The 16807-nt window shown below is 37.5% G+C and overlaps 1 protein-coding gene across 1 annotated transcript in view; it reads left to right on the top strand.

Moving 5' to 3' along the window:
• Positions 1–9048, top strand: part of HECA (hdc homolog, cell cycle regulator) — a 36433-nt gene extending 27385 nt beyond the window's left edge. Inside the window, exons 3-4 of the mRNA XM_039869753.1 lie at positions 4090–4244; positions 5536–9048. Coding sequence (XP_039725687.1) covers positions 4090–4244; positions 5536–5700 — 320 coding nt within the window. The 3' untranslated portion in view covers positions 5701–9048. The remainder of the gene's footprint in view (positions 1–4089; positions 4245–5535) is intronic.
• The last annotated feature ends 7759 nt before the right edge of the window (positions 9049–16807 follow it).

Below are 16807 nucleotides of genomic sequence, written 5' to 3'. Positions count from 1 at the left end.
ATGATTTATAATTTCTCACAATTCCATGGCTTGTTTGGTTAAGATGACCTCTTTCACACATCCAGCAGTTGACAGACTCCTTGGTCTCAGGAGCCTCAGCTAGAATGACTTATCCCTGTTCTGCATAGCCTTTTGTCACCCAGTAGGCCAGCCTGGGCTTTTCACGTGGGATTCTCACGACAGTATTCAAGGGGGTGAGAGTGGGAGCTGCAGGGTCTCTCTCTCTAGAAGCTTAAGCTTGGAACCATGTAACATCACTGCTATCACATTCTGTTCTTCAAAATAAGTTGTGAGACGAGCCCAGATTCAGGGATTGATTAGATTCTGCTTCTTAATGGAAGAAGTCACACAGACTATATGGTTACTTGTGTATCCCACTATTTCCCTTTCTGCACCTCTTCGCACTCTTGCCGATGCTTGTTCGATTTCACAGCTAAACCATTGACCATTTCTCCCATCTAATTTCTGACCTCATTCTGTTTCAGGGTCAAGATATCACATAGCTTCATGGATGATGGCGTTTGTGTTTTGTTTCTTGTTCTTTATACTGTTTGGGGATAATTTTAGAGAGAAGTAGGTGGAAACACCTTTGGTTCATTTTTAGATTGGAAATATTTATGAAGATGAATCAGGGTACAATGGTAGAGGGTACATGAAAGTGTTAAAAGAAAGTAGCGTTCATTATCATTCATGATGGACAAATTCTTTTTATTTTATCTATTCATCAACTAATCAAACTTCTGAATTTCATATATGTGCTGGGTACTGTCAGTCCTTGCCTGTCATCAGTTTATAATCTTGGGATGTAAGATAAAAATGTAACTAACTACCAGGCCTAATTGTACCACCAGTGGGATGAGTAACACCTGGATATTATGTATTTTCAGCATCCTATAATTTCCCAAGATGAAGAGGCCAATTTGGCCTGGGTAGTCAGAGGTCATGTGAAGGCATACATCGAAAGACAAGCTGGATTTTGATAAGCAGAGTATGTACCCACTGAAGGTGTTTGTTGATAAGGAGAGAGAACAATGTGAACAAAGGAACATTGGTTTTAAAAAGGAGACAGAGAACTGGAGAGAGCCGTTTGGTTGATCAGAGATTCTAGAGTGGAAAATGAACAGGTTGTGGATGCCCTTTCAAGCCATGTTAAAGAGTTTTGCCATGTTCTTCATATATGGAAGGGTTTCACCTTTTTATTTTATTTTTTTTTAAAGCAAACTATTGCTTGGAGGAAAAGTTGAAAGGGGTAGAACCTCGACAGAGTTGGAACTTCTACCTCTGATCTAGATGGAAGGAGAGAAGAGACAGCTGGGTGCTGACAGTGGGAATATCTGTAGAGATTATTTTAAAGAAAATACTTTGGGGACAACGACTGTAGAGGGTAAAGTTGAGTCCTTGGTTCATTTGGGTTTTAGATCAGATACAATGATGCTGTCACAGATAAGAGTGGAGAAAGTTGGGAAAGGGACTTGATATTAGGGGAAAGATGAGGGCATTGGTATGTATTGGGTTCAAAGGGATGTTGGGACTTTTGTGTGGAGATGTCCAGCAAGTGCTATTAGTAATACGCATTTGGGATGAACTGGGGAACTTATTTTATAGCAGTGGTGGTTAAAATCTTGAGTGGAAGAACTCTTGAATTGGGAGAAAAGAGAAAGAACAGGAAGAGTATAAGACAGAGCCCAAGACCCAAGCTTGAGGGTACCCATCAAGGAGTAGCTGGAGGAAGGTAAAAATTAGGCCTGAGAACGTGTGTGTATGTGTGTGTGTACACACGTAAGTATTTATACATCCACAAATAGATAATGGATGCGTAGGCATTCACTACAAAGGTCTTAAGAAGTTTGAGTATTGACAATAAAATCTGAAGATCAGGGTGTTTATCAGTATCAGACAAGAGTCATTGCCACAGTTGGGGCCTTAACATGTGCCACTGTTTTTGTTGCGACACCTCAGAGAAGTCCACACCATCTTTTTTATAGCAAGCCTGTGTAAAGCATTTCTTCCATTACAGATTTACAGCATTTTCGACTCCAATAGAAAGGCCAAGTTCCAGGTCACGGGATGCTAGGCTACAGTTGATTACATGCTGCTGAAATAGCTTGTTGTTTCCAGTTCTGGCCCATGTGGATTGTCACTCGCTTGCCATGCCCGTTACCTCTCACTGTCCTCCCCAGCCTCCAGTTCCAGCCTTTGCTTTCTGACTCTTCCTCTGATAAGATGTTTTTGTTTGGTTTTAATAATTAAGACTGATCTAATTATGCTTCTTTCTCACTTAGAACCACAGGTGACTGTTCTCTCAGGAATCTGCTTTTTGTTTAAACTCACAACCCTAAAGTTTAGGAATTTAAAATTATTTGTATTTAGGACAATGTATAATAGTAGCTGAAGCAGATCTAGAGACTCAGTCCAGGCTAAGAATTTCCCATGAGTTTGTTTGGAGGTTAAGAGTCAGACAGATAGAAATTTAAGTCTAGACTTTGCTACTTATCATCTTCTTGAACTTGGGCAAGCTGCTCAGGCTCCCTAAACTTCAGTTCCTCTTGTCTGGAGTGGGAATAACAATAATGCCTGCCTCTATAGTGTTGCTGTGAGAGTTAAGTGAAATGATTCATGTAACCATATAGCACAGTGCTAGACGCATGGTAAACACTCTATAAAAGTTCCCTGTCAATTTCATCATCATGGTAATTGCTACCAACACACCTGACCTCTGTGTCTGTCCCTGCCCCTGTTCCTACCCTTCTTAGCAGCTTCCCTGGTGTCTTTGAGTATTTGAGAACTGCAGTAAGTATGTCTAGGGATGGAGACTGGAAATGAAGCATTCTCTAGTGGCCCCTGGATACTTGAACTGACATCCTGAAGTGCCTCCCCAGGGCACTCTGAGTGGGGCTGGCATGTGAGACCTTTCTATTTTCAATGCCCTGGAGCAGAGGTCAGTAGTATTTCAGGAAGCTCTTTTCACCCTTCCCACTTTTGACATAAAGGCCCCCAAAGTTATAACTGTCTTTGGTTATTAACATCTCCCCTTCATTCATATAACATAGATTTTGGGGGTACTATCCACATTTCAGACAGTGTGCTACATACTGAGCCTACAAGGATGACTAAGACATAGTTTCTGCTCTCAAGGATGGGGAGTCTTTTAAGCAAACGGAATAAAAGGTATCTCTGTAAGTACTGTAGACTCCTCTGTAATGTAAGGAGCAGGCTGGTCCTTAGCATGAAGGGTGAAGAGCCGCTGTCTGGCTGATGACAGTGAGCAACACACTGTGAATAGGAAGCTACTTAGGAGTATGTATTCTGATAGTTTTTAGCACAGTGGACCTTCCTGGTCCCCACATGGAGAGCAGCCCTGTTGCTAGTATACGATGCCCAGGCAGATCCTGAACATTCTGACTGTCAATGATTTGAACGCTAACCATTCCATAAAAATTGTGTGGCATCTTTCCTTTTACAGGCATTAGATGTTGATAAATAATGGAGGAATAGGGATGTGACTTTTAAGTGCCCAGTAAATAATAAGACATTGAACTCCTTTTTAAAAACCACTTACAAGTAGGATATAATTCTGGTTCCCAAATTAGATGTGGTGATGGTTGAGCAGTTTTAGAGACAAGAACAGTTAACATAGTAATTTTGGCTCTGGTATAATGCTAGGCTACTGATACCAGGACAGACTTTTGACTTTGTGATGTGACTTGTCAGTGGATGGAGAGCTCATGACTATAGACCAGTGTTGCTGGTCAGTCACCATATGCCACACTTAGGCTTCTGGGCAGAAAGTCCTGCATGGTCACGGGCTGGTTTTGAGCATCTGTGGCTTAATCATTTGAATTTGGATGTCTGTATTGTATATCTGGCAGCACTTTTTTGGAAAAGTGAATTGAAGCAACTATTTAATAAGATTGAACTTAAAGTACATGTTTCATTGACAATAGTTGTATCATTATTCTAAAAGGGCAACTTGGGGATATGTGTTAAATATCTATTTTGCTTTTTATATTTATCCATTTTTAATCCCATTTGAAGATAAAAGGTGATTTCCTTCATGGCCACTCTCAGCACCGTGTCTTCTGTGCACAGGGAGACTCATGCACCTGTATGCGGTGTGCGTGGACTGCCTGGAAGGGGTTCACAAGATCATCTGCATCAAGTGTAAGTCGCGGTGGGACGGCAGCTGGCACCAGCTGGGCACCATGTACACTTACGACATCCTGGCCGCCTCTCCATGCTGTCAGGTTTGTATTGACCCCACAGGGCAAGAAGTGGGTGATATCGAGCTTCTGTCCCCAAGTAAACATAGAGGAGCTAGACGGAGCAACACAGTGAGGCTGGGGGAGACGGAGGGCACGGGAACGTGCTTCACTAGTGAGCAGTCACGAAGCTCCTTTGAAGTCCAGCAGTGATGGTTAATTTACTACAGTGTGGTGCAGCTGTTACTGGACTACGATGTAGTCACGAAAAGGGGTATTGTAGAATAATGTATAATTATGTGGGAAATATTTTCAGTATTTTAAGTGAAAAAGGATTATAAATGGCATCACAATATGTTTCCATTTGTGAAAAGTGAACATGAAAAGGGATCTACTGACCAGAGGTGGGCTCTGGATGTTGGGATGCTGAATGGTTCCTTTAGTTTTCTTTTTGCTTGCCTATATTTTCTATTGTTTTGTATGAAATGACCAGGAGCGTGGGCTCCAGAGTAAGCTACTTGGTTCAAATCTCAGCCTTTCTACTTCCCAACTATATGGTCTTGGGCATGTTACTTTATCACTGTGTGCCTCAGTCTCATCATTAAAAATTCATGTAATACTGTCTACCTCACAGGAGTGTTTTGAAGACAAACTGAGGTTATACTTTCTTATTACATTTTTAGAATGAATCTGAATTGAGAGTCTGTTGTATTTACCATTTCTGGTTACTCACTGAAGGCCTGGTGGTGAAAGCCTCTGATACTGTGCCACTGGAAGCCTGGGCACAGATGGAGAAGGTGCTGTGCCAGTGGGTTCAACAAGCCTCGGGATGAAGATAGCACTTCTGGGGTTGTTAACTTTCTTGGGTATTTTTATGTCAAAGAAAATACAAATGTAGTAAGGAGTGGAATGAAAAATGTATATGAATTTTTAAAATAAACTCAGAATCTTCAAAGAAGTTTTATGCAAGTTTGGATGAGGGAAGTCAGCTTCTCCCACCCTTTAAAGTCCAGGGGGAAGGCATGTCCTGTGTTAGGGGGACTTTAGTGGAGCAGTTCAGGGCAGTACAAGTTTACATTTTATTCCTATGAGTAGGATAAACTGGTACGGTGCTACATATTGGGAGAAAAATTGGAGTTAATCTTTCAGACTGATGACAAGTATTTGAATATACATCTTATGCTTAGCCTACCCTGTTTTCGGTAATAAAAAGGACACTTTACTAAACTTCGGATCAGTTTCCCAGGTATATCAATCTTGCATTTGGGTTCGGACGGCTTTGACGGTGCTGGAGGCAGGGGGTACAGTGGCTGACGGCACCTGTCTTTCTCCCCAGGCCCGCCTGAACTGTAAGCACTGTGGGAAGCCCGTGATCGACGTGCGGATCGGGATGCAGTACTTCTCTGAGTACAGCAACGTCCAGCAGTGTCCACACTGTGGGAACCTGGACTACCATTTTGTGAAGCCATTTTCCTCCTTCAAAGTTCTTGAAGCTTATTGATGAAAGCTTTGCTTTGGTAATAGCTATTTTATTGATATTATTACTTTATTACATATCTTTTCTAGGGAAACATTCTGTGACTTTAATTTCTTTTCTAATTTAAAGGAGAGTTCCTTTGTGTATGCGTGCCACTAAAATGGGGGCTGCCCCTTGCCCTCTCTTGACCCCCGAGTGTTAGTCTGTGGTCATAACCAGAGCCCAAATGGGTAATTCTGTGAGTTTGGAGTATTGGTTCACTAACTAAGAATCTCATGCAGCTTTTAAGGTGGTAGGGAGGATGAGGTGAATTTAGGAAAGGGATTATGTGGTTCTAAACTAAGAGCATGGTAGGAGTTGGGGAGGAAACTCTTACTGAAATGTTGCTGTCTAAAGACCCAGTTTTAGATCTTCTCTGGGCCTTGAGAAAAACAAGTGACAAGTGAATGTAAGTCTGTGCCTGGAGAGCTGATAGTATGTTGGTCTGTCTTGGTTTAGCACTGTGCAGTGCAAATTGACCCACAGTTTATCCACACTGACAGAGTCTTTGAAAGTGAACACAAGTGCTGTTTCCATCACTGTTGTAAGTTAACAGTCGTTTTCATACTGAAAATAATATCCACATTATAAGACATGAAAGCTATTGGTGTTGCAAATATTTTTAAGCTGACCTATAATAGAATATACTAAATGAATTTGGAAATTGATGCATACTAATTTAAGAGGGCAAAAAGGCAGAAAATTGTAATTTGAAGTTGGTCACAGTAGCTCTTAAAGACAATCCATGAATAACATGATTTGGGCAGCACAGTTTCTATAGGTTGCACCGTTGAAATACCATTCGATGTCAGATCCTTCTCACAGGTAAATCTCACAGCCACAGACCGAACTGGTGAGTTTGAGAACCAGTCACTGCCACACGAATCTTCTCTAAAATTGCTTAACAGCAATGTTTTACTAATTTAATACTGAATTCCAAAATCAAAGATTTGGCCCTAGGAAGGAAAGGAAAAAAATTACTTGTGAGAGTATGAAGAGAAGAATAATTTTAATATTTCTGTTTTAAGTTTGTTTCATTCTGGAAAATCACTGATCGTAACTTACAACAATATGTTTGAAAGCAGGTCATTCTGAACATCTCCATGATACTTTACTATGGGCAAAAAGAAGTGACAATTTATATACTTAATTCGTCAGAGTATTGGGCTTTCCAAAATACAGCTTGCTGTTCATTAGATCTTGGTGATTTAAATTGACATACACTCTATATCCTTAATAGAATTGGAATATGATTTCTCAAAAATGAATTTGATAATTTCAAATACGATATGCATATATGCTAAAAGAATGCTGAAAATATAATTATAGGTAGCTAAATTTGGGATAATGTGAGCATTTTATATTACTCACATGGTTTATACCTTTTTTTTACCCCCAGAAAAAGTTATTTCACCTCTCAGAAGTGTTTAGGCATTATTGCAAGTAAGCTTCAGTTCTATTATATGAAATATTTGATGTTTTGTTTGAAACAGCACAGCCTTAAAGAACTAATATAGTCTTTATCTTTCAGTTTGGATGATTATAATTTAGTTTACTACATCCAGTTTGGTGTTTGATGATATGAAAAATATTTCACAGTGGGAGGAAATGCTCAATGCCAGTAAGAAACAGAAAATCGTTACTGGTCTGACAGTATTTGATGCAAATGAACAAAGTCTATAGGACATAACCCTTGAAGATTTGTTTTTAATATGCAAAGATGTAATTGTGAGTTAACTGTTTCCCTGTTGATTCTCTCATGTACCCAGTTTCAAAAATTTTTCTTGTCTTCAGAGTGCCATTTGGATTTTACTTCTAAATTTAAAATGCATAGGATATATTTGTAACGCTATTCTTTAACCCACCTAAATTTTTTAGAGAAACTTGCTTATATTGTTGTCCCAAAGCTTCAAGTTTATGTATAGATTGCATTCAGCAAGCTCCTCAGTCTAACACTGCTGTGAGTGCAGTGCCTGATGCATTCAATATTTTCACCTTATATTGTTTTCTACTCCTTAAAAAATAAGTATGATAGGTTTCACTGTAATTAGGTAAAATTTGCTTTGGCTTTTATTTTGATGATGAAGTTAGGATTCTGCAGCTATGTGAAATAAAAGGTATAGGTGTCATATCTGAGAATATCTTGCCTTCATGGCATTGCATTCTTGTCTAAAATAGAAAATTTGATTGATTTGAGAATAAAACATAATTGAGTATGCAATAATATAAAGAATAAATCTTATTTTGGAAATCTGCTGACCATGGTATTTTCCCTATGCTTTCTCAAAGTACCTTGTTCCGAGTACCTTGATGAAATTGGAATATGTCAAAAAAAGATGATTATTTTTGTTGTGGTTTGGATATTAAAGGATATTAGTCACCCGGAGATCCATTTTCTTTTTTTCTGATGAATAGTGTTCAATAATGTGAACCACTCGTAAGTGACGTAATTTCAAAGCAATTTTTCATCTACTCTAACTTTTTTATCACTTACTTTTAAGAGTTATTATATACCTTGAACAAATACTTTGGTGAGAAGACTATTTTTTATGGTCTCATCATTTTCTCTTCAGGCCAGCTCAGTTCTCCACTTTCTTCTGGCTGCATCTGAAGTAGTTGATATACATTGGCCATGAAATTGGGGAATGGAGTCACTTATCCCATTCCAGTTATAAAAGAGCTTTCTCCAGTGTTTATTTTTGCAGTTTTTGTAAATGAAGTTCATTTTCAGAATAAAACATCTTTTCATATTTGTTTGAGGGAAGTTAACTCATTAGGAAAGATTAGATGTTTAAACCCCAAAACTAACAGATACACTGATACACAACTTGTTAGACCACCAGAACTAACCTGCTGAAGTCTCTCATTTTGTCCTGTGGGACCAGTACTTCACACAGTCTTTTCTCCTGTGTCCGGGTCAGTAACTCCAATTTGCTTTTCTCTTTAGTCTCAGGTAGCAGCTGTTGAGTAATTTTAGCTGGAGATTTGGGAAGGGGTGAGGAGAAAGTGCTCTTGTTCAGTGTTTTGGTTCCTATAATCGGATGCAGCCTAACTCAGCTTGTCTCCACGTCCTGTTGACTTCATTATTATTCTTGGTAATTGAAAGAAAATGTAATGGATGGGCATCTTTCAAACCAGCTCAAAAATATATTCTTGTCGGTAAAGATTTCTTGTCAAGATGTCTTGGATTGCACTTTTGTTGAGAGAAGACAGTGTAAATATTTAAAGAATGTTGATAAAATTGAAACATTTGGTTATGGAATTGTGTGTGATGTTAGAAGGTTTCTGTTTGTGAAATGTATGTATTAAAAATAATAAAATTTCAGAAACTAACATTGGACTCTCCATTGTGTCACTTTATTTTTTGGGGGATTTACGGTCTTTGAGCTTGGATTGCTGATTGAAAAGACAGAAGACTTTCTGTGGTTTTGATCACTGTTCAGGTAACCATTTTAAAGTCACTACTGCAGCTAATAAAAACTATGAACTTTTTATATTGTTCGAAAGTGGGTTGTCACATGTAAACTCCCTTTGCAACAAATTAAGCATTCTGTATAACAGTCGATTCCATGTGAATAATCCAAAATTATTGTTATGATTATTGGGAATTTTATTAACTAGAGAGAGATTCCTATTCTACAGATGTTTTCTTTGGTTCCTAGTGCTGTAACATTTTTCATCATGAAAAGATTTGATCATATACTTCAGTAAAAGAAAATGAAAACTGAGTTTTATTAAATTTCTTGCTGACTCTGAACTGTAATCAAGTATAGTTTAACTTTCAAATCTCCTTGTCCCCTTCATTTTTTTGAGCCCTAATCTGTTATTGAAACATGCAATAATATTCAGCAAGTGTGTTTCAAAACCTAGATATATGGTCAATAAGTTTTTGTTTTTCTTTTCACCCATTTGCAAAACCCCCTCCATCTCCTTAGGCAGCATCAGCTTGTTCTGCATCTATGGGTCTATTTCTTTTGTCATTTTTTTTTTTTTAAAGATTCCACCTATAGGTGAAATCATACATTATTTGTCTTTCTCTGGCTGACTTATTTCACTTCTGTAACCATTTAGGTCCATGCTGTTGCCTTTCATTTCAAGTATCATTCTCAGCCAGTGGATTGAAATCCACAAAATCCTTAGATCACAGGATAAGATGTGGAAATGTGAGTGGGGAAACAGTCCAGTCTGCCAGTAGATTAAAGCTTGTCTTACCACTTATTTACTACAGACATCTGAGGAATACATTTTATTTAAAAGCTCGAGAACTTGGGATATCGTGATTTCTATTAGTGTAATTTATGTCAACAAAATTCTTTTGTAAGGAAAGTACAGTTCTTACTGTAGTGGAAAGAAAAAAACAAAGTTAAACAGCAATTGTTAAGAGCTAAGTTTAATGGAAGAAAAATCTTATGTGTTCTTAGTGGTTTCTATTTCTTTAAATCTTGCTCATATTGTTTTGACTTAAATTTGGCAGCAATGAGATTGCTAATTACGTAGACTATTTCTATAGTAAAGAGTTAAATTTTGGAAGAAAAAAGGTCTTGAGCTTTTGTTCTCTTCATGTTCTCTCAGCTCTCCACACCTAGAATAAACCTTATCTAATGAATGTGAAATATCTTAGATGATAGTAAAGTGGTATATAGTGGTATTATTTGAAATAAGGTATTTTTAAGGCATATATATATATATATATATATATTTTTTTGTCTAATGGCAGCCTTTAGCAATGTGATAATTATATAAGCTTTATCTGGTATGGCTAGGCCTTAGGGAGAACAAAAATAAAAATTGTCTTACGGAATTCATTAGAACAACACTAATGACATTTGTCAGGGTTCAAATGGGATCGGCCACCATGCCAAGTGCTTCTGATACACTTGGTTGAAAATTTAGATCATATATTAAAATCAAGTTTAGAACTATCTAATTACATTCCATAAACCCAAAAGTGGAAAAGTCATAGCCATAATGGTCACAGAATTGAAAGATGCCAGAATAGAGAGTAAGGGCTATGTTTTTTTGTTGTTGAATTCGTAATGTTTGTTTGTTAAATTTCATTGAATATCGTATTCATTTGAGATAAACAGGTCCAGAGAACTTAAATCTAAATATTGAGTTCGTATAGCTAATGGCTAACTGGGAATTAAGCTTGGATTCCTTCTCTTAGTCCTCAAAATGAGAGCAATGGGGGCGGGGGGAGGTGTACATTGTTTTCTGCCGAGAGATGACTTGGGGCTTATTTTGACAAGGCAGTAGATTTAAAAGGTATAGTAGCTCTGATTTCAGCAGTACAGGTGCTAAAATGGGAATAATTCTGAGATGCCTTGCTGGGGTCCCTGCATAAGGCTGACAAGCACATTTGAAAGCATCCTCTAGTATTAGGAAAAAAAATAAAACAACAGGAACACTTTTTTAAAAGAGAAAAATATTTAAAATCAATAATTGTGTCCTCTACCCCATTTTTCATGCACTAATTCGTTGACATTTTTTCCCTTCTGTTAAGATAGGTCATTGCTTGAAAAGAACTGTGTCTGGGTATAAGGTGACATTTTAACAGTCCGCTCTAGTAATCCATCACTTTATTCACTTTGCGATCTGACTTTGAGATGTTTTTGGATCAAACATGTCAAGATGTCAGATTTGATAGCATTGATCTATCTAATTTGGGCAGGGTTTTTCTTTGACTAACTTTTCAAACAGTTTCTCAGTGTGTTTCATTTTCATTTTCTTACTATCATGTCTGAAGCTCTGATATCCCAGACTTTTTTGAGTTGTTAAACCTGATCATAGTTTATTTGAATTCCACACGATCTTAAGGGAAACGAGTGCTGATTATAGGTTTCTTTTAGAGAATAAAAAATTTTCATGATTTTAAGGCTATCTTTTGAGCTGATAATTAGTGATATTTCAAGTTATTGTAAAATCATGGGTTGGCGATCGGTGCTTTATACCAGGAGTCCCCAACCCCCAGGCTATGGACCACTGCCCATCTGTGTCTTGTTAGGAACCAGGCTACACAGCAGGAGTTTGAGTGGCAGGCAAGCCAGCAAAGAGCTTCATATGTATTTGCAGTCACTCCCCAGCGCTAGCATCACTGCCTCAGCTCCACCTCAGATCATCAGGCATTAGATCTTCATAGGAGAACCGGTTCCTGGTGCCAAAAAGGTTGGGGACCACTGCTTTACACTTTCTTGTTATTTTCATTACATTAACAAATCACATATTTTTCTAAAGCTCTGATGGCACAGCAAGTGGCTGATGAAGTAAAAGCAGGTGAAGCCCCCTTAGGCTAAGGTTTGTCTGAGGCTGCAGAAACCCAGGGTTCTAGAAAGAGTGGTTTGGGCAGGGAGCAGATGGTTAGAGTCCTGGGGGCGGTTGTGAATATTTCAGAAAGCTTAATGGAAATCATAATATTGCCTACACTAAACTGCACTGGATATCTAAAAGGTCTTTATTTTTGACGGAAGTTACAGCAACCTTGGTTATCTCATACTTCTCAGAAACACTGGCAGTAACATGCCTTTGATGAATAATATATGAGAACACAAATGAATTATCTAGTAAATACTGTTTATTTTATAGACTAACTTTTCAAAACAGGCTGGGTCATATTAGGTGGGGGGTGGTCTTTGGTGACGGCAGAATAGGAAAAATGCCTTAAAAAAGTGTCTACTTCTAATTCTTTTCCTTTTACCTGTGTGATACTTTTGCTCTATTATGTGCCTGCCCATCTCTCTTCCCGACTTTGTCCTTTCCCCTCTCTTTTCTGTTGCATCAAGTTTATAATCCATTAGAATAAGGTAAAAGTCTCCCAGCAAACCTAGACATTAGTTTGGCCAGTAAATCAAAAAAGTTAGTTAAAAAAATAGATACCTATAATTGGCATAGAGTTAGACAAGTTGATTAGTGGAAGGATAGAGTCCCGAAGATCCACACTTACATAAATGCTCACCTGATTTATGACAAAGGTGTAAAGAATTCCGTGAAGAAAGGATAATGTAAGAAATGGAGCTGGAACGATTTGATATGCAATAACCAAAATGAACAAACTTAGATTCTCACTCTTCGTATTTAAAACTCAAAGTGAACATAGATCTATATGTAAAATCTAAAAATGGATACATTTGATTTTATTAAAATTAAGAACTTCTTAAAAGACACTGTTGAGAGAATAAAAAGACAAAACACAGACTGTAAGTAATCCAGAATATATGACGAACCCTTAAAATGTAGTGATAAGAAAATAAACGACCCACTTAAAAAGGGGAGGAGCAAAATATTCTAACAGACACGTCGCCTAAAATAAAGGACACATGAACACGTGATAAGATGCTCCACATTACTCATTATTAATCATTAGAGAAATATAAATTAAAACCACAATGCAATACACACCTATTAGAATGACGAAAAGAGAATGCCAGTTGCTGGCAAGGATGTGAAGTGATGAGCTCATACGCTGCCAATGGGAAACAGTTTGGCAGTTTCACAAAAAGCTAAACATATGCCTATCCTATTATCCAGCTGTTTCACTTCTATGTATTTACCCAAGAAAAATGAAAGCATGTCTCAGACTTGTTCGTGAATGTTTATAGCAGCTTTATTTCGTAATAGCCCAAGATGAAAACCCAAATGTACATCAGCAGGACAATAGATGAACAAAACATGGGATATCTATACAGTAGAATACTACTTGGCAACAAAAAGGAACAAACTATTGATATATGCAATGACATGGATGAATCTCAAACTAATTACACTAAAGTGAAAAAGCCAGAGGAAAAAGAGTACATACTGAATGAATCCATTTTTGCGAAACTTTGGAGAATGCAAATGAATCTGTAGTGACACCCCTCCCCCAAGGGATGACAATATGTGCCATAAACATTTTATTTAAATTTAAACCAGGAATACAAATACATTCTTTAGTTCGTTTTAATGTGTGATTCCTACAGTTGTAGGACCATGCTGCCTTTCTTGCAAAATCTCCTTTCGTGATGGATTCTCTAATAATACTTTCCATTCGGTTCTCTTTCAAATGGAATAAGAACTTGAAGACACGATATACATGTAAAAACTCTAGACTTTTGGGATTTTTGTCCCCTAATCTTTTACTATTTTATCTCCTATGTTTAATTCAACGATATTTTTATACGTATGTAATTTGTCTTTACCTTTCCAAAATATCCTACTGTTATTGAAATAGTGTTTTCTTTTTATAACTATATTTCATTGGCTTGTGTACTATTTTTATTAAATTTCATTATTGCAGTGACAAATATAACTGGCATAAACAAGTTTAGGAACAAACACAATTAACTTTTGGTAATCACACAAACTTTGCTGGGGGAAACTGAATGCAGACCCTGCCTGAGATTTAGGCTACCAGCCACCAGCATCCCCAGACCGAGGTCGTTCCTCATAGTGCTGTTTTACTAAGTGAATTAGAATCAGTACATTTGCTGAGTTGGCTAAGCAAAGGTCAGTTGAGGGAGATTCTACTACTCAAGCTGTCTAATGCTCACTTTCCTCATCTGTAAATATTAAGAGTATCTACTTGTGAGTATGGGTATTATTAAAGTTTAAGTGATGTAATGTAAGTAAAATGGTTATTGCAATCCTGGCATGGAGTAAGTGCTGAAAATGTGCTTTATTATGATCATGTATTTTATTTCAGAAAGCACTTATAAACTTAGGGCGGAAAGGACCTTAGATATTATGTGACTCAACTGATTTGTTTTACAGATAGAGAAAATGGCTCAACAACACACATCCGCATGTAGGGCTGAAGGCCTTGAGCATCACCAGCAAGTAGGGTAACCATAAGGAACCCCTAGGGGGCTTCTTACTAAGGCGCTCCCAAAAACCTGGAGAGATCTCTAACACTAGGGGAGAAATTGCAGACCTTATGTCAGACTCATAAAAGTGCTCTTTTTGAGAGCAGCCTTACTTTTCAGAGGGCTGATCATCTAATAGCTGTGAACAGCTTTTAAATAACGTTTGCTGTATTCTGCTTTGGAATTGTCGATATTCCTTCACATAGCTCAAATCAGTGGGTGTGTGAAGCAAGGTAAAACCAGGCCTCAGTGAAGCAGTGAGGTAAGCAGGGGATGAGAAAGTTGTGAGACTAATAAATAGATGAAATCTGACTTAGTAAGATGGATTAGAAATTTTGTGAAAGCCTTATTTGATTTTTCCCACTTGGGTTTAGCTTCAAACTGAGACGTTCAAAAACCTATTTCTTCTTGGGCTGGAAAATGATCCATTTCTTTTTCTTGGTGGTGAAAACAAGCAGCTGCCTACCAACTAGGTTATAGTGATTGTTTTTTTTTTTTCACCTGAAATATGCTCATGAAAGATGGCATCCACACTCCTGCCTTAGTGCAGTGAATGTCCCAAATGATAACACTTGGAATGTGATGGAAACATCTTGGACACTCTGTGCTGGCCTAGATGACACCCTCTAGTGTTGGTGTTTACTTCTCCTGGCCCTGTCCGGCTTGGGGGTTTGGGGGATGTAAGTTGCCAGTGGTACCTGCTGAAATGCTGCAGGGTTGTGAACCTCTGGAAGGAGTCTGAACTCAACAGCCAACCTGGGCCAAGTGCCTGGCAACAGTGCTCGTCTCAGAAGTAGGAGGTTTGGGATTCAATTGTGCCTCTTACACACTCAGGCAAATCACTTCACCTTTCAGATTGTGCTTTCTGTTACACCATGAAAGCACAAATACCAACTTTCTAATTTCTTAAGTGAGATTTAATGAATTAATAGGCTTAATGAATTTATAAACTATTCAGTGAGAGATAGGAGAGATGATTAAAGTGAGCAAATTATGATGATTCCATTTATTTCTACTTTAAAAAATAGCATTTATCCCAGATGCCTTTGATCTTTGGTGTTAAACAGCTGTGACTGTCTCACTAAAATTAGTCTTTCACATGTCATGCTTGATGTGCTAAATGCTATCCAATTTAGCATTTATTGAGTACATACTATGTGCAAGGGTAGGAGCTAAAAGGCCATGATTATTCAGATTATTCAGGTTATCCTCAAAGCTGTGAACATCTTTTAAAAACTTTGCCAAATTCTATTTTCAAGTGTTGGCATTCCATGAGAGGTGACAAGACTCCTTGAGGTATATACACCCAAAATAGTTCTTGCTGAGAATTACTGAGCTCATCTGTGATCCTCTACCCTAACACTGAAATGAAATTTTAAACCTAGATCCCTTTTTAAAGGACTAATTGAAATTCTAACAAAGCATTTAACTTTATAAAGTTTGCATTTTTAGATTAAGGAATTGTATTAGGTTGAAAAAATTCTGAAAGAGAAATTTCACTCCTAGCATGGCTCTCATTTACATTTTCTTCAGGTTTATTAATGCATATGTGGCACTTTGTGTGCAAGGAAGCAAGAGCTTTCTGAAGAATTGAGTTGGAATCTCAATCATTTTCCAGATGTTTTTAATCTGGTGTCTGTGTAGGCAGGAGATGGGCTATAGTTCTTATTATTTTGAAATTGGGATTTTAACATTAAGCATTTATATGATGCTTAGTGTAAGAAGAACTAATGTTTTATTATAGCTTTCGGGGTAAAAACATTGTAAAGGAGGTGACAAGCATATTCTTTTTCTGTTGCTAAAAACTATAATTTCTCTTAAAGTGATGTGCATACTTGGATTTACATTAGTTGAGAGTTTTAAGAAAATATCTCTAGCAAATCATCTAAGCTATATGAGAAAGCTTATTTGGAATTGCTAAATTCTAAAATTTAAGAGATTTTATCTAGGAAGGATACTGTTCGAAATAGTCAAGTTGAAGTTTTTATTACTAGAACTGCCTCTATTTTAAGGTTGGAGCAAGTACTTTGACACTTCGTTTTCTTTACACATAATTTTCATTAATATTAATTATGAGTAATGATTTCAAAATTTATTACTGAACCCCAAAGAAAGGAAATCGGGTCTTGCAGTAAACGGAGCTCTCTGCGGTGGAGATGTACTCATTTTAAAAGTTCTGGGTCAGGTTTCTAATATGGTCCAAGGAAGTAATCTTTCAACCTTTCAAAGATCATACTCTCTGCAACTGTGGGGGG

The sequence above is a fragment of the Pteropus medius genome, unplaced genomic scaffold (assembly GCF_902729225.1).
Source record: "Pteropus medius unplaced genomic scaffold, Ma_sr-lr_union100, whole genome shotgun sequence".
Classification (NCBI taxonomy): Eukaryota; Metazoa; Chordata; class Mammalia; order Chiroptera; family Pteropodidae; genus Pteropus; species Pteropus medius.
The sequence above is the reverse complement of the archived record's forward strand: the minus strand, read 5'-3'. Positions and strand labels throughout refer to the sequence as shown.